Consider the following 27,244-nt stretch of genomic DNA (forward strand, 5'->3'; position numbering starts at 1 on the left):
ATTTATTATGCTTTTCTTAATTTTTTTCCCCCTATTTTCTATTGGATAACTGAAATTTTGTCAGGTATTGTTGCCATTAAAATTTACACTTTCTATTTATATTCTTCTGTAGTTTCCCCAGCCTTAGGACCTCGTACTTACTCACATATGGAACTGGAGTTTACCAGTATCCATGTCTTTCCCAAGCATGTTTTTACCTCCCTTGAGATTCTGCCTTTTCTAGATTCTCCCTCTCTCCTGTGTATGTAGCGGGTGTGGGGGCAGGGCAGGAAGTTGGCAGTCATGCTCGATTTACCATTTGGACCAGAATTTGGTTGTTGGGACTGAATGCTGGATGCCCAGTTTTATGCTGTATCAGAGCTGCAGGTCAATGTTTCCCATTCTGAGAAGATAGAATTCTGGGGCATATCTAGGCATTAAGATATTTGCGTGAAGCATTTATTACTCTGAGAAGGCTTTCAGGAATTATGGTCCTACCATGAGGTTTAATAATTGAAAAATGTATTGAAGTTGGGTTTTTTCTTTCATACTTTTTTCTTTTTTTTTGAGACGGAGTTTCACTCTTTTGCCCAGGCTGGAGTGCAGTGGTGCCATCTTGGCTCACTGCAACCTCCGCCTTCTGGTTTCAAGTGATTCTCCTGCCTCAGCCTTCCGAGTAGCTGGGATTACAGGCACCTGCCACCACGCCCAGCTAATTTTTGTGTTTTTAGTAGAGACAGGGTTTCACCATGTTGGCCAGGCTGGTCTCAAACTCCTGACCTCATCATCCTCCTGCCTCGGCCTCCCAAAGTGCTGGGATTACAGGTGCGAGCCACTGTGCCCGGCCCCATACTTTTTTCTTTGAAGCCATATGAAGACCCTTAAATTATGGAGAGGTTACTGAATGGTAGGAGCCTGGAGTTTTAAATACCTACACATTTCTCAACTTGATGTGAAAGTTACTAACATTTATTATGTGACGGATGCTGGACACTTTTCACATAATCCTCATGAAAACCTGGGACTACAGGTGTCCAGCTAAGTTAGATGGAATTCTGTTTACGAAGGAGGAAACTGAAGCTGAGAGGGGTTCAGAGACTGTAGTAGAGCTAGGATTCTTCACCCAGGACACCAAATGCAGACTACATCTATAGCACATCCAAGTAGCTGAATTCTGTCCAGCTTTCCAGTTCTACAGTCAGCCCCAGGTCACCCTTGCACATTCTTTCCTGTCACCTGGCTCTCTGGCTTCAGGCCCCTTCATGTTCATCCTCTACAGATTTGTCCTGTGTTCTATCTCAAATCCAAATCTGCCCTGCTGGAGGAAGCGGCTCCTGAATTTACTACCTGTTGTCCCGCTGAGTGGGTTCCTGTTTAGTTCTTCAGCCTCATTCTTCCTGCTGCCTGTCTTATTCTGCATGGCCAGCAGTACCAAACTATTTAGAGTCTTCTTTGCCTTCAGTAGACATCTGAGTGTCTGCTGTGTGTTAAGCAGCCTGCTAGAGGCCAACAACAGCTTTTTATTTTTATTTATTAATTTTTATTTTTATTTTTTCTTGAGGTGGAGTTTTACTCTTGTCACCCAGGCTGGAGTGCAGTGGCGTGATCTTGGCTCATTGCAACCTACGCCTCCTGGGTTCAAGCCGTTCTCCTGCCTCAGCCTCCCAAGTAGCTGGGATTACAGGTGCTCATCAGTATGCCTGGCTAATTTTTGTGTTTTTAGTAGAGACAGGGTTTCACCATGTTGGCCAGGTTGGTCTCAAATTCCTGACCTCAGGTGATGCACCCACCTCAGCCTTCCAAAGTGTTGGGATTACAGGCGTGAGCCACCGTGCCTGGCCATTATTTATTTTTTTTGAGATGGAGTCTCACTCTGTTGCCGATTAGTCAGATCTCAGCTCACTGCAACCTCCGCCTCCCAGGTTCAAGTGATTCTCCCACCTGGTGCTCCCAAGTAGCTGGGATTACAGGTGCTTGCCACCATGCCTGGCTAATTTTTGTATTTTTAGTAGAGATGGGGTTTCCTCATGTTGGCCAGACTGGTCTCAAACTCCTGGCCTCAAGTTCTTCAGCCTCATTCTGGTCTCCCAAAATGCTGGGTTTACAGGCATAGAGCCACTGAGCCCGGCCCGACGACAGCTTTTTATTTGTTATTTTACTTATTTATTTATTTATTTTTTGAGACAGAGTCTTGCTCTGTTGTCCAGGCTGGAGTGCAGTGGCGCGATCTCAGCTCACTGCAACCTCTGCCTCCTGGGTTCAAGCAATTCTCTGCTTTAGTTTCCCGAGTAGCTGGGATTACAGGCGCTCGCCACCATGCCTGGTTAATTTTTTTTTGTATTTTTAGTAGAGACAGGGTTTCACCATCTTGGCCAGGCTGGTCTTGAACTCCTGACCTCGTGATCCACCTGCCTTGGCCTCCCATAGTGCTGGCATTACAGGCATGAGGCACTGCGCCTGGCCAGACAACAGCTTTTTAAATGATCAAGATGGTGAAGGTCTTGGCCCTGGGCAAGGATAGTAGCAGTAGGGGTCAAGAGAAGTGAAAGATTCATCAGTTATTGAGGAGATACATCCAATAGGACTTGGCAAGAAGAAAAGGCATTTTGGAGTACCTGGGATGATGGTGGTGAGCTGAAAGCCCCATACAAACATGAGAGAATTGCACCAGAAAGAATTTGGTAGAGAAACTTATGGTGTTAGAAAGAGCCCTGGTCTGGCTTGGTGCGGTAGCTCACGCCTGTAATCCCAGCACTTTGGGAGGCTGAGGTGGGTGGATTACCTGAGGTCGCAAGTTTGAGACCAGTCTGACCAACATGGTGAAACCTCGTCTCTACTAAAAATACAAAATTAGCCCGGCGTGGTGGCACAGGCCTGTTATCCCAGCTACTTGGGAGGCTAAGGCAAGAGAATTGCTTGAACCCGGGAGGTGGAGGTTGCCATGAGCCGAGATCGCGCCATTGCACTCCAGCCTGGGTGACAAGAGTGAAACTCCATCTGGCTAAGAAAAAAAGAAAGAAAGAAAGAGCCCTAGTCTGAGAGTGGGAAAGTGTTTTGATGTTAACAAGCTGTGCAGTGTTGGGCAGTTACTTTACCTATGCCAGCTTTAATGTCTTTGTCTCAAATAGACCAGATGAGATGACTTGACTTTTGCCACCTTAAGTAGTAAATCCTTCCAACTTGATTCTGTGCAAATGATCTGATTTCAACTTGCCTCCCCCCTTTCTACATCATATGTTTACCTATCCATTTGGGAGCCTTCTGTGTACCATGCACTGGGAACAGAAGCTCGAGGAGACAAGGTTTAAGTGAGCTTCCTCTTCCTCATGAGTTCCTGTTCAGTCAAGGAGACAGGCAAGTCAGTAATGACATGCACTAAACCAAAGTAAGATGCCGTGATGGGAATATGCACAGGGTTTAGGGGATCCACACGAGAGAGTCTGGTCAGCTCTGCTGGGTGTGGGTGGAGTGGGGAATGTGTCCGGGAAGAGGACTGACCCTTGTTCTAAGTCTGGAATGAAGGGCAGGCAGAAGTGGGTGGGGAGTCGGATTCCAGGCCCAGGCTGCACATAGTTCAGGATGACTGAAGGCTAGGTTGCTGGGGTCGGGGGGCGGCGGGGGATGGAAAGGACTAGCCTATGCAGGGTCTCACAAGCCTTTCCAAGGAATTTGGACTTTATTCCCAAGGCTGTGGGAGGTGGACAGGTAGTTAGCAATATTCATATTTATCCCTTTTTAATGCCTAATGTGTTTCTTTCACAATATTAATGTTATACCAACTAGACTTTAGGGCAAAAAGTATTATTTGAAATAAAACCAGTTATTACGTCCTGATAAGTAGAGCAGTTCACCAGGAAAATATAATAATCCTGAGAGATATAAAAATAAGGAAGAAAATAAAGCATGAGATTTTAAAAAGTAAGACCTCTCTCAAAAACTAACAGGTGAAGCAGTCAGAAAAATTAGCAAGTACATAGAGGGGTTGAACAAAATAATTCACAAGGCTGTACCAGAAACAAAAGTTTCATTAAATATTTCTCCATACACTGTGGTTTTTGTTTTCTCTTCTATTCTGTTTTAGTGCTATTAATGCTGATCTCTTTATAAGAAATTGATTTGATGACCCACTGATGGATTGACTCCCCCCCTTTTTCTTGACAACACTGAGTTAAAAAATATACATGCATTTCAAGCACACATAGAACACTTGCAAATTGACTTGTCAAATTCCTTTCCCACACCTAGCCTCCAGTGCCCCATTACTCCTCCGTCCTTCCCCTTGCTAAAACAAAGACGACTTTGACTCCTGTTTTTACTGAGTCAAGGGCATAGGATACACCCATCTGCTTCTCTTCTCCATTTCTGTGTTTAGCCTTTCATCTTTTTTTCCAGACTTAGAAGAAAAAAATAGTATCTTCTTTCCTTTCCAAGGTTAGCTTTTATACCTGTAGCATTTTTTTTGTCATCTGTCTTCTTTTCCTTTTTCATGATCTTATCTCTTTCTTGTTTTTGTTTTATTTTGAGATGGAGTCTCGCTCTGTCCCCCAGGCTGGAGTGCAGTGGCACCATCAGAGCTCACTGCAGCCTCAAATTCCTGGGCTCAAGTGATCCTCCTGCCTCAGCCTCCTGAGTAGCTGGGACTACAGGTGCGTGCCGCCACACCTGGTTAATATTTTGTAGAGGCAGGGGATCTTGCTGTCTTGCCCAAGCTGGTCTCAAACCCCTGACCTCAAGTAATCATCCTGCTTCAGCCTCGTAAAATGCTGGGATTACAGGCATGAGCCACTGAGCCTAGTCCCTCCTCTCGTTCTTAAATCCAGTTATTTCTTCTTGATCATCTCATCATGAACTCAGTCTTATGGGTTTAACTGGTTTTCATTCTCGACTACTAATGACTATTGTTTTTAGTCATTAGACCACAACACAGACATTTTTATAGTTTTTTTTCTATTTTTTTTAAAGTCGAAATCTTATTTTCTTGACTGGATGATGCATTTACATGGTTCACAATGCCAAAGATGGAAAAGGGTATTGAATAAGGAGGTTCTCATCGGCCCTTCCTTTCAGCTGCTGTATACGCTATCCTTTCTGCCATGCTCCCTCTTGTTCTTTCCCACTCAGGAGAGAATAGGTGCCTCAGTGAGTGTCATCTTTGATTTCCCCTCTCCCCATCCTCCACATAGCTTCTTTTGAGGACTTTCATGTTCATCTCCTCCTGTGGATTCTTCACCCACTACCAGCTCACTCCCTAAGCTCTTTTTCTTTTTTTGTTTTTTGTTTTTAAATCTTTTTTTGTTATTTTTTCTTTTTTTTTTCCTCGATCTCTTTTTTTCCATGACCTTTCATGTCATTTCAAGCCAAGACTTTTGCAGTAACCCAAGTGGGTTTCTTACTCCCAATCTCCACCTCTTTTCAAATACTATTTCATGAAACTTTTGTTTCTGGTACTTACATACATCTATGTGTTCACTAGGTCTTGATGTAGAAGTATCTCTTACAATGGACCTTCTGAACGACTGAAAACACGATTTAACTTTTGGGTAAGGTTTCCTTAGTTACATCAACCTTGTGATGTAATCCCTGGCCGTAATCTTATTTTACTTATGTTATTATCTGCTTGCCATGGTCTCCAGGAAGCTCAGGCTCATTCCTTTTTTTTTTTTTTGAGATGAAGCCTCACTCTGTTAGCCAGGCTGGAGTGCAGTGTCGTGATGTCGGCTCACTGCAACCTCCACCTCCTGGGTTCAAGCGATTCTCCTGCCTTAGCCTCCTGAGTAGCTGGGATTACAGGTATGCGCTACCATGCCCGGCTAGTTTTTGTATTTTTAGTAGAGATGGGGTTTCACCATGTTGGTCAGCCTGGTCTTGAACTCCTGACCTGTGATCCACCCGCCTCGGCCTCCCAAAGTGCTGGGATTACATGTGTGAGCCACCGTGCCTGACCAGGCTCATTACTGTTTATTCAAGTTTTTCCACAGTTGGCCTTAGTTTACTTTTCTAGCATTATCAATTCATATCTCCAGTGTACCTACTGGTCTTCTGTTATTTACACTGTTTGCTTCATTATTTTTGTATCCTCTTAACGTGATACAGTGTCTGGTTCCTGGCAAGTACTTGATATGTGTTTCTCCAATGATGGGACACATACCAGAACAAATCTTGTACTTTTTTGTCTGCTGTATTATTTTTCTTGCTGCTGTCCTTGTGCCTGATGCGCCACTTCTTCTACATGACTCTCCGTGACTGCTTTAACTCTGTTTTTTCCTTCCTTTTCTGTATTCCTAAAGCTTATTTGGTACCCAAGGGATAGAGTCCTACAACTGTGGTCTGTTCATCTAAGGTCAAGGTGGTAGGGTTCTGGGTAGCTGGAGCTCTTTCCTTAGCAGGGGCATCTGTGTTGGCAGATGTTGAGACATGGTCTGCCTGATACAGGGATTCTGGCTCACTATTTGGAAAGAAATCAGGGTATCTTTATTCCACTGGCATTAGGGTTAAGTAGTTAACAACTAACAGAGATGAAATCAGTAAATACGGTAACTGATACTAAGGAACAGCTTTGTAAGCCAAAAGATATAAAAATTAAAAACTGAAAATATTTGCAAACATGTCAAAGAGTTGAAGTCCTTAATGTGAAAGGAACTTGTAAGTCAATGAAAGATATAAAGAAAAATTAGGAGGCATGAACAAGAAAATCATAGAAGATGACATGACATATAAGCAGCCAAAAATTTTTTTTTTTTTTTTTTTTTGAGACAGAGTCTTGCTCTGTCGCCCAGGCTGCAGTTGAGTGCAGTGACGTAATCTCAGCTCACAGCAACCTCTACTTCCCGGATTCAAGCGATTCTTGTGCCTCAGCCTCCCAAGTAGCTGGGATTACAGGCGTGTGCCAACATGTTCAGCTAATTTTTGTATTTTTAGTAGAGATGGGGTTTCTCCATGTTGGCCAGGCTGGTCTCGAACTCCTGACCTCAAGTGATCCTCCCGCCTCGGCCTTCCGAAGTGCTGGGATTATAGGCACGAGCCACCATGCCCGGCCATAAGCAGCCAATTTTATAATTAAGTGTTTAATCTTATCAGCAATAGAAAGGAAATAAACATCATGTTAGGCAATAGATGCCAGATGCCATCAAATTAGCAAAATTAGATAAATTCTAAATTTTTAACTCAAAATTATTAATTTTTTTTTTTGAGACAGAATCTTGCTCTGTCCCCCAGGCTGGAGTGCAGTGGTATGATCTCAGTTCACCACAGCCTCCATTCCTGGTTCAAGCAATTCTTATGCCTCAGCCTCCCAAGAAGCTGGGATTACAGGCACGCACCACCACGCCCAGCTAATTTTTTGTGTATTTTTAGTAGAGATGGGGTTTTACCATGTTGGCCAGGCTGAACTCCTGGCCTCAAGCAATCCACCCACCTTGGCCTCCCAAAGTGTTGGGGTTACAGGCGTGAGCCACTGTGCCTGGCCTTGCTTTAAAAAAAATTTTTTTTTAATTCAAAAAAGAAATTCATATGCTTCTGGCAGAAATCTAACTTGGTATGTAACCTTTGTAGCAAACAATTTGGTATTATTTGAGAAGTTTACATTTTTAAGGTTTTAACCTATTAATTTAATTCCCAGGAATCTATCCAAAAGCTATTAATTAGAGAGGCAAATATTTGCATAATATTCATCATTTATCACAGTGTTTTTTATGATGGGGGAAAAACTTCAAATCACTTAAACGCTTTCTTTGAGGAAGTACTTCCTTAAGTGGAAAATTATGTCACCATGAAGTTATAATCTTGAAGAATACTTTAAAGAAGAAAATACTCATGAAATTTTAGAAAAACTATGTTAGAAATGTTAGAAAAAATTACTTAAAAAACTGTAATGTCATGGGATCCTTAGGGTGTTGCTTTTCCACCTGGACACTTCTGTGGCCAGTGGCGATTTTGCCTGAGTTTTCCTCGGGTCCACTGGGCTTTTTCCACCGTCTTGGCTCGGCAAGCTGTGCTGGGCTTGCACTACCAGCCCGGATCCCATGCCTGCCAATGGCAAGTCAGGTGCGGAGTGGCGAGTGGTGTATGAGCGAGCGTGCACGGTCCAGACACTATGCACAGCCAGGTGTGCCAGCCGTGGCAGGGCAGGCAGCTCCAGGCACCGGTACAGGCACTGGCTTTGTGCAAGGCTGTGGCTGGACCAGGTGTACCACAAGCAGTTTCTGCTGCAGGTACTGGGGAATGCAGTGATGCCCAGAAGCTTGGAGATGCCAGGAACTGCAGAGCCCCACTGTCACAGCCCTGGCTCGGAGAGCCCCTAGGTCTGGTGTTCCCGAAGGGCCGCAGCCCTTTCCTCCTTGTTGCCCACAACCTGGTGAGCAGGGGGCGTGTTTTGGTCCTGTTTGTGTTACAGCTTTTTCAGTCCCACCATTCAGGGGTCCCGTGTCCAGGAAGAATGAGGTACGCAAGGTATGTGGACAACTGGAGGGTGAGCAAGGCAGAGAGCAGCTTCATTGAGCCCCAGAAGAGCTCTCAGGAGACCTGAAGTGGGTAGCTCCTTTTTGCAGGCAGGTCATCCAATGAGGAGACCAGAAGCGGGCAGCTCCCTCCCGCAGCTGGTGGTCTGGACATCTGTGAGTCTGGCTGAGTCCGGGATTTTTATGGGCTCAGAATGGAGGAAGTGTGTGCTGATTGGTCCATGGGAGGCCACGGACGGCCTGGAGAAAGCACCCTGAGTTCTTACTCCAGCTCACGGACTCCACCCGGAACCTGCAGCTCAGACCCCAGGCTTCAGGTTGTCCCTGGCTTGAAGGTGGGGTTTTACCCGTGATCTGCCCCTTTCTGGACAGGAACCTGTGTCTGTCTCCCTCCACTGCCCAAGCTGTTTGGGCTGAGGGGTGCCTGCAGGCCCACTTGGAGCTGCCCTCACCCCTGCTGGCCTCTCTCCCACGCTTATCGGCACCCGAAGTCCAGAGGGGGCTGAGGCGGCAGGGAGCTGGTGTGACAGCAGTGTCCAAGCCTGTGCACATCCGACTCGGTCGTGATGGTCCCCAGGCTCGGCCACAACTTGCTCTGCACCAGAGCAGGTGCTGGGAGCAGGGAGTGGGAGCAGGCACTTCTGAGCCTGTGGGGAAAGAGGGTCTTCCCGGGTAGCTGAGAGTACAGGAATGCCCAGGTCTGGAGCCTCTGCTGGCTGCAGCTGTGCCAGGAGCCCTGCCAACTTGGTAGGGGGCAGCGCTCCCACTTGTTTTCTGCCCTGCTGGCTCCATGGAGGGCGCAGCCCTGGCCGCGCCTCCCCGGATGCATCCAGACAGGCTGCGGCTGCCATCAGTAATGCTTATTTATAGCGCTGCAGTTTGGTATGTATACAAACAAATGCCCTGAAATGTAGCTGAAGAAGTTGTCTCTGGGTGGTGGGATAGGTGATTATTTTTTTTCTTTGATTTTATAGTACATGTTATTTAAAAATCACTGCCTTACTGATTAGTTCCACGTATAATTTCTGAAGGGGACACTGTAACAGAAAGGTTTAGAGCAGGGGCTAAGCGTCAGGCTGACCTGGTTTTTGGTAGCCGCCTTGATCCAATCCATTGTATGACCTGACCATGTTTTACTTTTCTCAGCATTTGTTTCCTCATCTGTAAAGTGAGACTCCTTAAACTAAACTCAGAGTTGTCAAGATTAGAAATGATAATGTATTATAATAGCCTTTAAAAAATAAATTTCTTATTTTGCTTTAATTCTTGCAATAAAAACAGTATCGCACTGTTGCCTGGGCTGGAGTGCCGTGGTGCGATCTTGGCTCGCTGCAACCTTCACCTCCTAGGTTCAAGTGATTCTCCTGCCTCAGCCTCCTGAGTAGCTGGGACTACAGGCGCGTGCCCCCATGCCTGGCTAATTTTTGTAGAGATGAGGTTTCACCATGTGGGCCAGCTGGTCTCGAACTCCTGACCTCAGGCGATCTACCCTCCCCAGCCTCCCAAAGTGCTGGGATTACAGGCATGAGCCACCACGTCCAGCCAAAAACAAGTCAACTTTTTTTGCCTTCCATTGAATGTATCATAACAAAGACATTCAAGATGCAATAGTCAAAACTCAAATGAATTTGGAGGCTAAACTATTAAGTGTATAATTACTCTGTGAGTTACAGATTGAGTGTAAGTTTCACTAAAATAAATTGTAAATGATAATAATGAAAATGTAATTTTAATTTTCTGCCAAGACAAATATTGTTTTCATTCTTGCTAATCTTCACCTGTTGAACTACCACAAATGTTATGTTTATTACCACGTATATAACCTTTTGCAATCTGGGTCACACAAGAGAATAAACCCTGTCCTTAGGCATCCGTTGCATGTAATGAATTTGCTTCTCTCTTGTGTGTCTAGAATGGAACCAGCTTGTGTCATCTAATTTCTCATATGGAAGAAGTGAGAAAACTGTCACCCAAAACAAATCACTGTTCTGTGGTTTAGATGAGGAACCCTGATTGAGATGCCTGGCACGTAGAAGGCACTCAAACGGAAACAGTTCCTATTGTATTTGTCCTGGAAGTCAGATAAAAGAGCAGTTGCTTTCCGGATTTCTTTGTTTGGTATAAGCATCTTCGGGAAAATGTATTTTCCAGAGTGTGATCCAGTAAGTGGACAGCTCTGTGGCAATTTCTTAGGCCCTGTCTTTGGATCCTGTGCTGTAGGACCACACGCAGCTCCTCCGTTTGCCCTCTTGTAGTGTAATGGCCCTGTTCCTCCACTGTAGGGCGCCAAGGTACTGCTTCCTATCTGGGAAGAGTTTCTGAATGTTACTGCTCTCCCCTTAACTGTCCGAAGCCTTATTGTATCCCAAGCCTTATTCAGGCCTCACATTTAATACTTTGTCACAAATTGCTTTATGGTAATGTATTCCATTTGGATATTCATACTGCTTTTTTGGGACATTGATTTTTTTTTCAATACACTGCTAAAGATACTGTTTTAATATATTTTCTGGTGAATGTTTTCTCATCACTGCTTCCTATTTTATTTTAGCTACTGATCTACTTCTTGCCTGGAATCCCATTTGTTTGGGGTTGGTAGAAGGTGTTATTGGGAAAATTCAACTTCATTCAGGTATGTTTCTATAAACTCCTTAAACTTGTCAAATTTATTGTAGCATTTTTTGGTGTTTTCCTCTTTGAGGATACATGAAATTCTCTTATAGCTTTGATTCCTTTGTTTTAATTTTGGGTCTGCTCAAAGTAGGTGTATAATGAGCGAAGACCTGTTTCTACTCTTATGGAGCTTACAGTTTAGGAGGAAAGACAGGTATCAAAGAGTAATCATGGAAATAAACGTATGATTATTTGGAATTGTGGAAGGTGCCATGAGGGAAAGATACAGCAAATGCATTGATCTCAAAGGAGAGTAGTAGGAATAAAGCTGGAGAGGCAGGCAGGTGGCAGACCATGACTGGTTGGCTTTATGTCAGCTGACTGTTCCTGATGCAGTCAGCTCTGCCAGAGACAAGTATGGGTCTCTTAGCACACAGTGTGGTCCTGTCAGGGATCCTTATCCAGGACAGGCAGATTGATGGGAAGTCCAGGTCACTCACCAGGCCCTCACTTGGAATGACAGGCACCTGTGTCCTCAGTTTAAAGGGAATTTTGTTGGTGGGAAGGTATAACAGGTATTATACAGGTGGGTCCCAAAAGGCTAACTGAAAGGGGCCAAATGAAATTTTATTTTTTCTTTTTTGGTGCCTTACCCTTCAGGGAGCTTTTTAAAATTAGAGATGGGTTCTTGCTACGTTGCCCAGACTGGTCTCAAACTCCTGGCCTCCAGCAGTTCCCCTGCCTTGGGCTCCCAAAGTCCTGGGATTACAGGCATGAGCCACCATGCCTGGCCTAAATGAAATATTTTAAGCACTACATTTAAATAAATATTTTTCCTTTGGTATCAATTTTGATGAGTTATGAATTATAGGAGGCTTTGCCATTATTTCTGTATAATTGTGAGTATATATCTTTATAGTGTGTCCTTTTTATTTAAAAATAATATTAAGCATTTGGGAGCTAGATTGATTTTTGTGTATTAGAAATAAGCACGTATATCTGGAAAATCTAATTTTCCTTTGCTAGATTCTTTGGTTGTTTTTAAAAGTGTGTTTTTATCATGAAATATTTTACAAATTCAAAAAGCTGTTTATCGCAGATGTGCGGTAAGGTTGTTTTAAAATACACGCATGTATCTACCACCTAGGTTAAGAAATGAAATATGGGCCAGGTGCAGTGACTCATGCCTGTAATTCCAGAACTTTGGGAGGCCGAGGCAGGTGGATCATCTGAGGTCGGGAGTTTGAGACTGGCCTGACCAACATGGAGAAACCCTGTCTCTACTAAAAATACCAAAATTATCTGGGCATGGTGGCGCATGCCTGTAATCCCAGCTACTCGGGAGGCTGAGGCAGGAGAATCGCTTGAACCTGGGAGATGGTGGTTGCAGTGAGCCGAGATTGCGCCATTGCACTCCAGCCTGGGCAACAGGAGTAAAACTCCATCTCAAAAAAAAAAAAAAAGAAATGAAATATGACCAATGTGTTTGGAGCCATCTCTGTGCCTTTTCCCAAATGTTTCCAATTTCCTTCCCCTTAAAGGAACCTGCTATTTTGAATTTTGTATTCCCTTGGTTTTCATTTTTGCTTTTATTGTATATGTATTCCTAAAGATGTTGCTAAGGGTTGTATTTTGGGGATTTTATATAAATGATATTAAGTTGTTTTTGTTCTTTCACTTATTTTTATTTATATTTTTGAGATTTATCCATGCATGAAACTGTAGTTCCTTATTTTCACTGTTTATGAATATATTGTGATTTGTCCTTTTTCCTCTCACTGGGTAATTGAGTTTTTTCTTTTTTTTTCTTCTTTTTTTTTTTTTTGCTATTAGAACTAATACTGCTATGAGCATTGTTGTATATTCTGTATTTGGTAGGTTTTTTAAAAAATTCTTTCAACACAGAGGAGAAAAGCACTTAGTCGTTGTGTAACCATGTAACCAAGTATTTTAATAACAGTCTCCTACCTGTCCACATTTACGTACATATATTTTTAATTCATTTACATGCTGACAGGATAATTTCACAGCTGGGTGTTCTGAGCTAAAATTCGTTTTCTATTATTTAAATGACACGTATGAAACTTTTGAGTTATTTTTCTCATTTTCAGTCACATCTTAGCACAGTGAATAAATCACTGCAATCAGTTAGGAGACCTGAAGACAAGCTGTATTTATTTAGCTTTGAGATATAGGAGAAGCTGTCTAACATCTGTGTCATGTATCTCTTGTTATGTAACAAGCCAGTCCCAAAAGTTAATGGCTTAAAACAACAACAGTGTATACTTTCTCATGATTCTATGGGTTGACAGAGCAGCTCTGCTCTTGTCTGTTGTGTTGGCTGGGGTCATTCACGCAGCAACATTCACCAGGAGTTTGCCTGGGTGGTCTTAGTTCTCCTTCACCTGGCCCCTCTCTCCATGTCTCTCATCTCACAATGCCTGTCTTGAGTCCTCCTCTCTCTCCTGGATAACCTGGACATCCTTTCAGGGTAGTGGCTGGGTGCTGAGAAGACAGCTACCAGTGTTCAAGGGCCTGTATGTCTTAAGTTGTTACACAAGGTAAAAGAAACTGGTCTCTTCATTTCCATAGGGTACTGTGAGTCCCGAATGAGATTATTGTACCTGCAAGTGCTTAGTAAATTGTAAATCACTATTTTATCAAGGCTCTTTGGTTGCAAATACAAACCTATCAGCTTAGGCAAAAAAACACACTTTTTAATGAAGAACCCAAGGGACCAAAAACAAGAAAGAAATGGATGTTGTACAGGACCCAGGATTACTTTATTGGGGCAGCTGGTCTCTGACAAACTGCCTCTCCCTCTATGTCTCTTTTATTCTTCTCTCTTTTTGGCTTTCTCTGTTTGTGTGTATGTAGGTCAAAATTTCTGCCTTTAAAATGACATCCTTAGCCTCAAACCAACTGACATCTGATATTCCCTGTAATAACTGGAAACTGACTAGCAGTTAAAAAAGATTGAGTAGTGAGTCCACGTTAGACTTCTAGGTAAGAGACTTATTTGCCCATCTTGGGCCAGGGGACTCCTGGCCAGGGTCACGTAGATCAGACGTGCTCCAGAGTCCCAGTCCTCTAGGTGGGAGGCAGAGCAGGAGGGTTTGGACTTGACAGACAGCCCAGAAGCTGTCTCCTACAAATAATGTACAAATGTAAGTTTGTTAATGGTTGATGAGTTTACGATACAGTCAAAGTATGGTCATTTAGGAGGCGGTGAAGGTATGGTCATCTGTGGTCAGCCCCCTTTATATGTACTTCTCCTCCTTGCCATTCTTTGGTCCCAAAATAGGTGATTGATAGGCAGTGAGAATACCTGTGATGTAGGATATTTTGAAAGAAGGGAGAGGTGGAGGGTAGAGTGAACTGGAGAAAGAAAGTATAAAAAAGGAAAAAAGGGCAGGGAAATTCTCTTAATTTTTCATTCTCCTAATCCTTGGACATTTTTTTTCCTTCTTCTTGTCACGTCACTTGAACGGTTTGGCTCTTAAGAAAAAGAGTCGGGAGGAAGCAAAGGGAAACACTTTTCTGGGCCCCTGCTGCTTTTCCCTCCCTCCCAACCCTCTCCATGTCACTCTGCCCCCAGCCCCTTGCCTGTGAGCACCCACCTTACTTACTCTCCTCATCTGTCCTCAGGGATGCCTCCTCCTCTCCTCTCCCTGCCCCCGATTAAAGCTCTTGCCCTGGGTCAGATTGGCTAGAAGGGAGGTATGTGCCTGCTGTGTGTGAGAAAGAATTGAGAAAATTACTTCAGGGGCATTTTCCCCAGGAACATCTTATCTTTGGAGGATAGGGGATGAGGGGAATGAAATGTCTATACTGAAACTCTCTCCTGTTTCCCTCCTACTTATTCTCCACATATTAATGCACAAATTTTTCTTCTCACCTAGGGAGATGGGAACATAAATTTATTTGAACAGATGTCATTGACAGTCTTAAAGTGGCGTGGGTGAGCCATGCCGCTGTTCCTGACTGTCACTGAACTCTGAGCTCTGTGGAATGAGCAAGTGCTCGTGACTTAGGAACTGTATTAGTTTGCTGTCATAGCAAAGTGCCACCAGCTGGGTGGCTTAAACAACAGAATCGTATTTTCTCACAATTCTGGAACACAGAAGTCTGAAATCGAGGTGTTGGCTGGGTTGGTTCCTCCCGAAGCCTCTGTCCTAGGCTTGTACATGGCCACCATCCCCTTGTGTCTTCACGTGGTCTTCCCTCTGTAACTGTGTGTGTCTGTCTAAATTTCCTCATCTTGTAATGACCCCAGTCATTTTGGATTAAGGCCCACTCAAATAAACTCACTTTAACCTAATTACCCCCTTTGAAGACCCTGTCTCTAAATATAATCATATTCTGAGGTCCTGGGAGTTAGGACTTCAGCATATGAATTTTAAGGGGAAACAGTTTAGCCCATAACGGAACATAATATCCACCAAAATGCTTCATTACAAAAGCATGTCAAAAAGAATTCCTTCTAGTCTGGTGTTGCTGTTTCCTGCTGCTTGCACTCATTTCAGTGTGATAGGCCAGTCCTCAAGTATCATTGGCTAGGAACCCACTCCAGATGTGGACTAATTCTGAAAGATCACACAATTGCCTCGAATCAGGTGACCTCATTTAAGCCTCAGTTGCCATCTATAAGACAAAGCTCATGGTTCCTTGATACAGTTATTGCGAAGATTTAATAAAACTCACATAAAATGAGTTCTTGGTAATAAGCATTTCAGCCAGGCGCGGTGGCTCACGCCTGTAATCCCAGCACTTTGGGAGGCTGAGGTGGGCAGATCATGAGGTCAGGAGTTCGAGGCCAGCCTGCCCAACATGGTGAAACCCCGTATCTACTGGAAATACAAAAATTAGCCAGGTGTGATGGCACACGCCTGTAATCCCAGCTACTCGGGAGGCTGAGGCAGGAGAATCGCTTGAGCCCGGGAGGCAGAGGTTGCAGTGAGCCAGGATCGCGCCACTGCACTCCAGCCTGGGTGACAGAGCAAGACTCTGTCTCAAGAAAACAAAACAAAACAAAACAAAAATTCAATATATGCTGATTACTATTTTTTTTCCCTCTTAAAGATCCTCATAGATATCAGATATTCTACTCAAGAACCACTTAGATTGTGGCTACACAATTTTGAACAAATTTTAAACATGGACTATTTTTCTAATGTTAGTTTTTGCTGAAACTATAATAAGAACAAGTCACAGGCCCGACATGGTGACTCACGCCTGTAATCCCAGCACTTTGGGAGGCCGAGGCGGGTGGATCGCTTGAGGTCAGGAGTTCGAGACCAGCCTGGCCAACATGGTAAAACCCCGTCTCAACTAAAAATACAAAAATTAGCTGGGTGTGGTGGCGGGCACCTGTAATCCCACCTACCCGGGAGGTTGAGGCAGGATAATTGCTTGAACCCAGGAGGTAGATGTTGCAGTGAGCCAAGATCGCACCACTGCACTCCAGCCTGGGCTACAGAGCAAGACTCTGTCAAAAAAACAAAACAAAACAAAACAAAAAAAATAGAACAAGTCACTAAAAGACTACATTGTGAAAATGTATAAAAAGTAATGTTTTTGGTAACAACACATTAGTAGCGTTAGTGAAAGTTATTTTGTAATCCACACATTTCTTTTAAAAAATATATGATAGAAGAATTTCAAACTATTTTTGTGCGTGTTATCCTTTGTTGATAATTGCCTGCCCTTTTAGCAAGCTCTGCCGCACACACACACAAAAAATGGTTCTATTTGCCCTAATGCATAGAAAATATCTATTTAGAACCATTAGCCTATTTTTGGGTTGCAAGACCTCTTCCTCAGACATTTGCAGGCAGGTGGATTTCAGCCAGGGTGTAATGTAGTCTGTCTTCCGACAACTCAAACGTGTCTGACTTTGGTTTGACCAGTTGAGATTTCTTTACTTTATTTATTTATTTATTTATTTTTGAGACGGAATTTTGTTCTGTCGCCCAGGCTGGAGTGCAGTGGCACGATCTTGGCTTACTGCAACCTCAGCCTCCTGGGTTCAAGCGATTCTCCTGCCTCAGCCTCCTGAGTAGCTGGGATTACAGGCACGCGTCACCATGCCCGGCTTATTTTTGTAGTTTTAGTGGAGATGGGGTTTCCCCATGTTGGCCAGACTGGTCTCGAACTCCTGACCTCAGGTGATCGGCCTGCCTCAGCCTCCCAAAGTGCTGGGATTACAGGCATGAGCCACCGTGCCCGACCGAGATTTATTAATATGAGGAATAGAAAGTAGGAGGGATGTGTAATGCATCAAGCAGGTGAAAGAAAAGTATAGGTCTGTGAAAAAATCAACATTAAAAAAATTCATTGTAGTATCCAGGAGGAAATAAAAATGGTAGTCAAGGCCGGGCATGTGGTGGCTCACACCTGTAATCCTAGCACTTTGGGAGGCTGAGGCAGGCAGGTCACTTGAGGTCAGGAATTTGAGACCAGCCTGACCACATGGTGAAACCCCATCTCTACTAAAAATACGAAAATTAGCTGGACACTGTGGCATGCGCCTGTAATCCCAGCCACTCGGGAGGCTGAGGCATGAGAATTGCTTGAACCCGGGAGGTGGATGCTGCAGTGAGCTGAGATCTCGCCACTGCACTCCAGCCTGGGTGACAGAGTGAGACTCCATCTCAAAAAAAAAGAATGGTAGTCAATTTCATATCACAATTGTAATTACATATTAATTTTTTCTTTTTCTTTTTTGTCTGCCTTCTCATGGAAATAACCTCCAAGAAGACAGCAACTGGGGCCATGTCTATTCTGCTTACCTGCTGTGTCTCTGTGTGCTGGCCCACTGCAGGGCAATTCAGAAATATTCAGCGAGTACTTATGGATTTAACAAGTATCTATGGAGTACCTACTGTGTCCCACGGCCTGTACTCAGTGCTGGGGCTGCAGGTTGAACAAGCTGGGGCTGCAGGTCGAAACTTCTAGAAACCTAGACTCAGAATCTGAGTGATAGATGTTAATTACTAGTCACACAGTTTTACCATTAAAAACATAATCATCTGAAGACAAGTGTGGGGTGCTGTGGTGTGTATGACAGAAGAGCCTAACTGGGTGGAGCTGGTGCTCCTGGATGGAAAGCATCTCATATGGGTGGAGCTGGTGCTCCTGGGTGGAAAGCATCTCACACGGACAGGGCCAAGGTGGGAGGGGGGAGGCCTTGAGAGGAGAGGTAGTTCTTGGCGGAGTATGCAGCTGTGCAAAAGGCCCGGTTCTTGGCAGAGTACGCAGCTGTGCAAAAGGCCCACATGATTGATGTGTTTCTTGTCTTCATTTTCTGTGTAATGTCTGGGTATAGTCATATCTTCACACAGACATCCAGGAAAAGACTGCTTTAGGCTGGAGATTTAAAATAGATCACAAAAGCTCTTCAAGTTAAAATGTATTTTCAAGATTGAGAAGAGGATAAGCTCAATTAGGGTAAGAAGTATCTGAAGATAAGCAAAAAGATTCATTAGTAAAGGAATATATCCCACGATATATTCAGGACTAGTTTGAAGAGAAAATTGTCAGGAGTCTTGATTAATGTGGCAATAGAGGCTCTTTGTTTAGTAATTAACTGAATTACTACTGATAGTACTGAACAATCCTAGACAAAAATTCACTCAAGTAGATCTCGTTCATTAAAATAATACTCGCCATCTGCTGTTCCTCCACTTTTGTAGTGGTGACGATGTCTCAGTCATTAAGATGGTAAAGTGTGTTATGCATATGATTTTAATACTGATTGTAGTCTTCTGTCTATGGAGACTTTGCTATGGCACTAGTGACATGAAATATTTTACATATTTTAGTGGTAAATGAATGGAGTGTCACTAGCATTGTTTTAGTGCATGCCTTAAAAGCCACTGGAAACCCCACTCCTTAAGTACATTGGAGAGAAACAAGAGGGTCTGACAGGGTCCCTGTGGCGCTCTCATCCTCTGCTGGAGGCTGGGTCATGGGACAAGCCTTTTAGTTATTGCTTCTGCTTAGATATGAGTTTGCCTGTGTATATACAGGCATGTACCACCGTGCCCAGCTAATTTTTGTATTTTTTAATAGAGACAGGGTTTTGCCGTTTTGCTCAGGCTGGTCTTGAACTCCTGGGCTCAAGCAATCTGCCTGCCTTGGCCTTTCAAAGTGCTGGGATTACACAGGCATGAGCACTGTGCCCAGCCTCAGATACAGTCATTTTTATGTTCATTTTCTCATGAGGATCTCAGAGTTACTGACTTTTAGAGGTAAGATTTACTTTTTTTTTTTTTTGAGACAGTCTTGCTCTTGTAGCCCAGGCTGGAGTGCAGTGGCACAATCTTGGCTCACTGCAACCTCTGCCTCCTTGGTTTAAGCGATTCTTGTGCCTCACCCTAAGGTGGCTAATTTTTGTATTTTCAGTAGAGACAGGGTTTCATCATGTTGGCCAGGCTGGTCTCGAACTCCTGGCCTCAAGTGATCTACCTGCCTCGGCCTCCCAAAGTCCTGGGATTACAGGCATGAGTCACCACGCCTGGCCTAGAAGTAAGATTTTCATTGGTGACCAGATTCCTGGTTAACCCTCAGAAGATTCTTTAACTATAATTTAGCTGACCCATTCTCTTAACAGACTTGAGTCTTGGAAGCAGGCAGCTAAGTGGTGTGAGGGGATTACATTCTCCGGTATCTTCTCATTGGTCTTGTTTTTGCTTCTCTCCTGTTCCTTTTCTTCTCTCCTCAGGTACCTAGATGCTGAGTGCTTCGTCCTTCTCTCTTTGCTCCCCTCAGCTTGTTGCTACATTTTGTGCTTCAGAATTTCCCACCTCCCTTGTTCCTAGTCTTGAGCCCGTCTCCTTGGTGCAGATGGTTCCACCTCCCGGGTAGAAGTGATGCTTGAACAAGTCACATGAATGCGACCCACAGTTCTGAGCTCCCCAGAGTGTGGTTACACAAGTATGCTTCTTATTCCTGAGCATATCTCTAAGTGGCATGGCAGATATTTATGTTTTCAGGCAGAGAGATACTTGAGAGGCAGGCTAGCGTGCCTCATGCTATTCCACTCTCATTCCTTTTTCTAGTCATAAACCCATTTGTTCTTAAACTCCAGTTTTCTTCAGTGATTTCAGTAGCAGCCATATTAAAGGTTTGTTTTCTAGCCTCAGAAAGAGGGGAGGAAAGCTGGGTGCAGTGGCGCGTGCCTGTAGTCCCAGCTACTTGGGAGGCTGAGGGCAGAAGGACTGCTTGAGGCCAGGAGCTCGAGGCTACAGTGTGCTATGATCATGCCTGTGAATAAACACTGCACTCCAGCCTGGGCAACCTAGTGAGACCCTGTCTCTTAAAGAATAAAAATAAGAAAAGGAGGATTATTAAGGTAAAAATGACTGTGTGGGCCACCTATACAGGTGCTTTCTGTATTTATTTCCTCCTTTGTATTACCTTTTGGACTTTTTATCTTACTGAACATTTAAAAGTAATTCCAGTCAAATTATTGTCAAAGCTAATTGTGTTTAAGAAAGGAGATTCTCGATAAATTTGTTAAGTTCTCACTTAGGCTTGGCCAGTAACAACCATTGACAGCAAAAAATGAAGGTTATTTAATTGACTTGGATAGCAGGTCTGTTACAGCCCGTGGGCTTGATTCCCTTTGTGTACGGACCAATCACCTCCAACCTTGAAGCATTTTTATGTCACTTTTCAAAGCATTAATTTATCTTTATGATGATTAACTTGTATTGTGAGTAAAAATCCTGATTGTCTTTAGTATGCTGGAGTTTAGTGGCTAGGAAAGTATTAAAGCTTTCAATAAACATATAGGAAAACATTTTAGTACTTTAGGGGGATAAGCTGTAGTTGTCTGAAAAATACATTTTTATATAGAAAATCATTTTGCCCAACAGTACTTAATAATTTAGACTTTTCTAGTTTTCTAAGTCTTTTCTATTTCTTACAGTTACAAGAGTTTATATTTTTTTAGAGTATAATAGATTATTTCAAGGTTATTTCATTTTATAACAGATTTATTTAGGGATTTAACTACAGTCTTAAGCTTTACAGGCTAAGCAGAATATACTTCTAATTGCACCATTTGGTACTTTTGAAATAGAGCCTATTAAAAATGTCTCTCGCTCTAGATGCTCTCCCTATGAGTCATTGTCAGTTTTCTATAAACCGAGACTTAGGAAACTTTAGTAAGGAACAGAGCAACCAGTCAGGAAACATGGAATAGCTGCTATGTTTGGAAGATGAACAAATTAATAGTTGGCTCTTTAGTCACTGAGAGCATTAGAAGCCTAATGTGATGTACTTTTAGCTATTAGGTACCTGACGTTGAACAAACCAGCACTGGCATGGTGGTAGCATTACTTGTTTTTCCATTTACTTGATGTGTGTTGTTCCCTGAAATATAATCAGGGATATATGGTGCTCTACTTCCATTAGGGGGGACAAAACATTTCTCTTAATGTAGTTTTTTTTTTTTTTTTTTTTTTTTAAGACATGGCTTTAAATGTAAAACAGAAAAATTCACTAAACATACTGTGAATTCATATTTTTAGTTGAAATTTAAATTCATGCATAAATGTGCATAAAACCTACTTTATAGACTCACGTTCTGTTCACTTAAAAGTGCTAAATAGCCAATTAATAGCTTCTGCAGCAGATACCAATGAAGTAGGTTTTATGCACACTTAGGACTCAATTTACATTCCTACCAAAGATTTGTAAATAAAATTGGAGCATAATTGGAGCATAATATGCCTTGGAATAAACTATTAAGATATTTTCCTAATTATTTGTTTCTCTTAGCATGTTAATATCATAGTTCAGTTGTCCCTTGGTATGAAGAGGAGGGATTGGTTCCAGGACCACCCACATATACCAAAATCCATGCATGCTCAAGTCTCGAAGTTGGCCCCATAGAACCTCCGTATATGAAAAGTTGGCTCTCTGTTTATGTGGGTTTCTCGTTCCACGAATACTGTATTTTTCAATCTGCATTTGATTGGAAAAAATCTCCATGTAAGTGGACCCTTGCAGTTCAAACTTGTGTTGTTCAAGGGTCAACTGTGTATAATAGTTCTTTGTCTGTTTGGGCTGCTATAACAGAATGTCATGGACTGGGTGGCTTGTAAACAACAGAAATGTATTTCTGATGGCTCTGGAGGCTGGACAGCCTAAGATCAAAGCCCCAGAAGATTTGATGTCTGGTGAGGGGCTGCCTTTTATTCATGGATGGCCTCTTCTCACTGAGTCCTCACATGGCAGGAGGCGTGAGGGAGCTCTCCTGGGTCTCTTTTATAAGGGCACTAATCCCATTTGTGATGATGTAGCCCTAATAACCTCATCATCTACCAAAGGCCCCACCTCCCAATACCATAATATGGGGGATTAGGATTTCAACATACAGTCACGGTCCTCCCTATCTGTAGGTTCCACATCTGCAGATGAACAATATTCAGGAAAAAAACCCAATAAAAATAATATTAACAACTATAAACAGCATTTATATTGCATTAGGTATTATAAGTAATCTAGAGATGATTTAAAGTATACAGGAGGATGTGTATAGGTATATGGAAATATTAATACTATGCCATTTTACATAAGGGACTTGAACATTTGAGGATTTTGGTATCTATAGGGGGTTCTAGAATCAATCCCCTGCAGTTACTGAGGGGTGACTGTATGAATTTGTGGGCACATAAACATTTAGCTTATAATGTTTTGCCCTGTCCCCCTAAATGTATGCTCTTCTCATATGCAAAATACATTCATTATAATCCCAACATTCTTAAACTCTTAACTCATTCCACCATCAACTCTTAAAGTAAAAAATCCAAAGTCTCGTTTAAATATCATCTAACTCAGATGTGGGTGAGACTCAAGATATGATTCATCCTGAGGCAAATTGCTCTTCAGCTGCAAACCTGTGAAACCATACAAGTTATGTACTTAGAAAATACAATGGTGGGACAGACTTGGGCTAGACATTTCCATTTTCAAAAGAGAAATAGGAAAGAAGAAAGAGGCAGTGGAGCCCTAGTAAGTCCAAACTATAAGGCAAACTCCTTGAGATCTTAAGGCTCGAGAATAATCTTCACTGAGTCCGTGTTCTGCACTTCAGGCCCACTGCGGTAGAGGTTCTACCTTCCAGACCTGCTGAGGTGGGGGCCCTGCCTCCACGGCTCTACCCAGGAAGGGTTGTGCCCCTAGGGCCCTGCTGGTTGTTCCTATCCTCAGGGCATCTGGCAGAGACCATCTTGCCTGTTGAATAATGCAGTCCCTGCCTACCCCTTTTGAAACCAAGGAAGCAGCCCTGATGAACTCTTAATCACCTTTGGGCTTGTTCTGCCTTTGTCTTGAAGAATAGTGCACATTCTCTGCCAAAAAGCTCTATGGTCCTGGCCTGTAAAACCCAGGAAGACTGATAGCCATCCTTCATTCCTTCCCAGTTCATTCCCTTTCATCTCACACTGGCTGTTCTCCTGCTGAAGTGGCTTAAGTACATGGTTCACACCCATATTACTCTCCTTATCAGAGGGACTTGGGCACACCTGTAGTGTTTTCCCCTGAACGGGCCTTTTAAAAAATTTCCATAGTCTGGCTAGAACTTTTCAAATCTTTAAGTTCTACTTCATTTTTGCTTAACAACTCTGTCTTTAAGTCATAGCTCTCTTCTCGCATTTTACTATAATCAGGCAGGAGGAGGCAAACTTCATCTTTGACATTTTGCTTAGAAATTGCCTCAGGTAAATATCCAATTTCACTCTTAAGTCCTCCCTTCCACAAAATACTAGAACATGCACAAATTTCAACCAAGTTCTTTGCCACTTTATAACCAGGATCATCTCCATATTGTCCAATAACACGTTCCTTATTTTCATCTGAGACTTCATCAGAATGCTCTTCACTGTTCATGTTTTCTACTGACATTCTGCTCAGGATTACTTAGGAATTCTCTGAGAAGATTGAGGCTTTTTCTACAGCTCATCTCTCTTCTTTCTGAGTCCTCACCAGAATCACCTTTAAAGGTTCACACAGGGCAGTGTAGGCTTTTTCTAATAGTATGCACCTCCAAACTCTTCCAGCCTCTACCCATTACCTGGTTCCAAAGCTGCTTCCACATCTTTAGATGTTTGTTATAGCAGCACCCCTGCTGCTTGGTACCAAAATCTCGATTAGGGCTTTCCAGAACCAATAGTGTATATGCGCGCATGTGCTTGCATACACAGTCGTGTGCACACACACACACACACACACACACACACACACACAGTTGACCCTTGGACAACACAAGTTTAAACTGTGTGGGTTCATGTATAGTGTATTTTCTTTTGCCTCTGCCACCCCTGAGACCTCAAGACCAACCCGTTCTCATCCTTCCTCTTCCTCAGCTTACTTAACATGAAGATAAGGATGAAGACCTTTATAATGACCCACTTCCACTTAATGAGTAGTAAATACATTTTCTCTTCCTTATGGTTTTCTTTTTTTTTTTTTTTGAGACGGAGTTTCGCTGTTGTTGCCTAGGCCGGAGTGCAGTGGTGCGACCTCAGCTCACTGCAACCTCCGCCTCCCGGGTTCAAGCGATTCTCCTACCTCAGCCTCCCAAGTAGCTGGGATTTCAGGCATGCGCTACCACGCCTGGCTACTTTTTTGTATTTTTAGTAGATATGGAGTTTCACCATGTTGGCTGGTCTTGAACTCCTGACCTCAGCTGATCCGCCTGTCTTGGCCTCGCAAAGTCCTGTGATTACAGGTGTGAGCCACCACACCTGGCCCCTTGTGGTTTTCTTAATAACATTTTCTTTTCTCTAGCTTACTTTATTTATTCATTTATTTATTTATTTTTTGAAACAGAGTTTCCCTCTTGTCGCCCAGGCTGGAGTGCAGTGGCGCGATCTCAGCTCACTGCAACCTCTGCCTCCTGGATTCAAGCGATTCTCCTGCTTCAACCTCCCGAGTAGGTGGGATTACAGGTGCCTACCACCACGCCCAGCTAATCTTTTGTATTTTTCGTAGAGATGGGGTTTCACCATGTTGGTCAGGCTGGTCTCGAACCCCTGACCTCAGGTGATCCACTTGCCTTGGCCTCCCAAAGTGCTGGGATTACAGGTGTGAGCCACCGTGCCCAGCCTAGCTTACTTTATTGTAAGAATACAGTATATAATACAGCATACAAAATATGTGTTAATCAACTATTTATGTTATTAGGCTTCTAATCAGTAGTAGGCTTTTCATAGTTAAGTTTTGGGGGTGTTAAAAGTTGTATGTGGATATTGTTTTTGTTTTTGAGACAGGGTCTTGCTTTGTCACACAGGCTGGAGTGAAGTGGCGTGATCTCAGCTCACTACAGCCTCGACTGCCTAGGTTCAAGCGACTCTCATGCTTCAGCCTCTTGAAGGTGGGACTACAGGTGCACGCCATGATACCTGGCTAATTTTTGTATTTTTTTTTTTTTTTGTAGAGATGGGATTTTGCTATGTTGCCCAGTCTGGTTTCTAACTCCTGAGCTCGGGTCATCCAACTATCTCGGCCTCCCAAAGTGCTGGGATTACGGGTGTGAGCCACTGTGCCCAGTCAAAAGTTGCATGTGCATGGGGAGTCAGCACCCCTAACTCCTGCATTGTTCAAGGGTAAACTGTGTGTGTGTGTGTGTGTGTGTGTGTGTGTATATATATATAGTGTATATATATACTATATAGATATACACTATATACTATATATATAAATACTAATTAATCTCTATATATACACTATATATATAGAGAGAGAGAGACAGAGATTTAACATCTATACCGAAATTATTATTTACAGAGATTTGTTATTTAAAGATAATTATTATAAGGGATTGGCTCATGTGATTATGGAGGCTGCCATCTGCAATCTGGAGAACCAGGAAAGCTGGTGGTATAGTTCCAGTCCAAGCCCAAAAACTGAGAATCAGGGGAGTCAGTGATGTAAGTCTCAGTTGGAATCCAAGGGCCTGATAACCAGGAGCACTGATGTCTGCAGGCAGGAGAAGATGATGTCCCAGCTTAGAGAGCAAGGTAGCCCATCCTCTGCCTTTTTGTTCTATTCTGGCCCTCAGTGGATTGGATGATGCCCACCTGTATTGGTGAGGGCAGTCTTTATTCAGTTTACCAATTCAAATGCAAATCTCTTCTGGAAATACCCTCAGAAATAATGTTTTACTAGCAATCTGGGCATCCCTTCCCAGTCAAGTTGACCCACAAAATTAACCATCACAGGGTCATTTACGGATATTTCATACACTTTAAAAACGAGATCAAGAAAACTAGTCAGAGGTTCTGTTTCTGACAACAGCAGTATTTGATGAGATAATGGCCAAGAATTTTCTAAAACCAACTATAAATACAAGCCACAGATTCAAGAAGTACTTTGAATCCAAGGAAAAAACATAAAGAAAACCACACTCAGTTACCTCATAGTAAAACTGATGAAAAGTAAAGACAAAGAGGATATCCTAAAAGCAGCCAAAGAAAAAAATACACATTAAATTCAAAGGCATGTAGTAAGCATTGATAGAAACAATGGAAGCCAGAAGACAATGGAATGACATCGTCGAAGTGCCTGTCCAGAATTTTATACCTTCAGAAATTAAAAATAAAGACATTTTGAGACAAATAAAAACTGAGAGAATTTGTCACCAACAGTCTCTGCATTAAAAGAAATACTAGAGAGGGCTGGGCACAGTGGCTCATACCTGTAATCCCTGGATTTTGGGAGGCCAAGGCCGGCGGATCACCTGAGGTCAGGAGTTCAAGACTAGCCTGGTCCAACATGGTAAAACACTGTCTCTACTAAAAATATGAAAATTAGCCAGGCGTGGTGATGGGAGCCTGCAATCCCAGCTACTTGGGAGGCTGAGGCAGGAGAATTCCTTGGACCTGGGAGGCAGAGGTTGCAGTGAGCTGAGATCATGCCACTGCACTCCAGCCTGGGCAACAGAGTGAGACTCTGTCTCCAGAAAAAACAAAAACAAAAACAAAAACAAAAACCTAGAGAGATTTTCAGGCAAAAGGAAAATGATTCCAGATGGGAGCATGGAGGGGTAGGAAGAAATGAAGATCAATGGAAAGGGGAAATAGTAAATTTAAGTGAATTTGTCATCATATATGGGGCTTAACTTTAAATGTAGAATTAAAATACACAACAATAATAGTAACAATGGGGAGTTAGAGGAGTTGGTA

At 43.0% G+C, this 27,244-nt stretch overlaps 1 protein-coding gene across 3 annotated transcripts in view; it reads left to right on the forward strand.

The window, feature by feature from the left end:
* INPP5F (inositol polyphosphate-5-phosphatase F) overlaps positions 1-27,244 on the forward strand; it is a 101,570-nt gene that overhangs the window by 14,671 nt on the left and 59,655 nt on the right. For 2 of the 3 annotated variants that reach the window (XM_057299011.2, XM_034931605.4), the window contains exon 2: positions 10,987-11,067. In XM_057299011.2, the coding sequence (XP_057154994.1) occupies positions 10,987-11,067 (81 nt within the window). Of the gene's footprint in view, positions 1-10,986; positions 11,068-27,244 lie in introns of those variants that run through there. The other variant, XM_057299013.1, reaches the window with a different exon arrangement.

Source organism: Pan paniscus, chromosome 8 (assembly GCF_029289425.2).
Source record: "Pan paniscus chromosome 8, NHGRI_mPanPan1-v2.0_pri, whole genome shotgun sequence".
In the NCBI taxonomy this organism is placed as follows: Eukaryota; Metazoa; Chordata; class Mammalia; order Primates; family Hominidae; genus Pan; species Pan paniscus.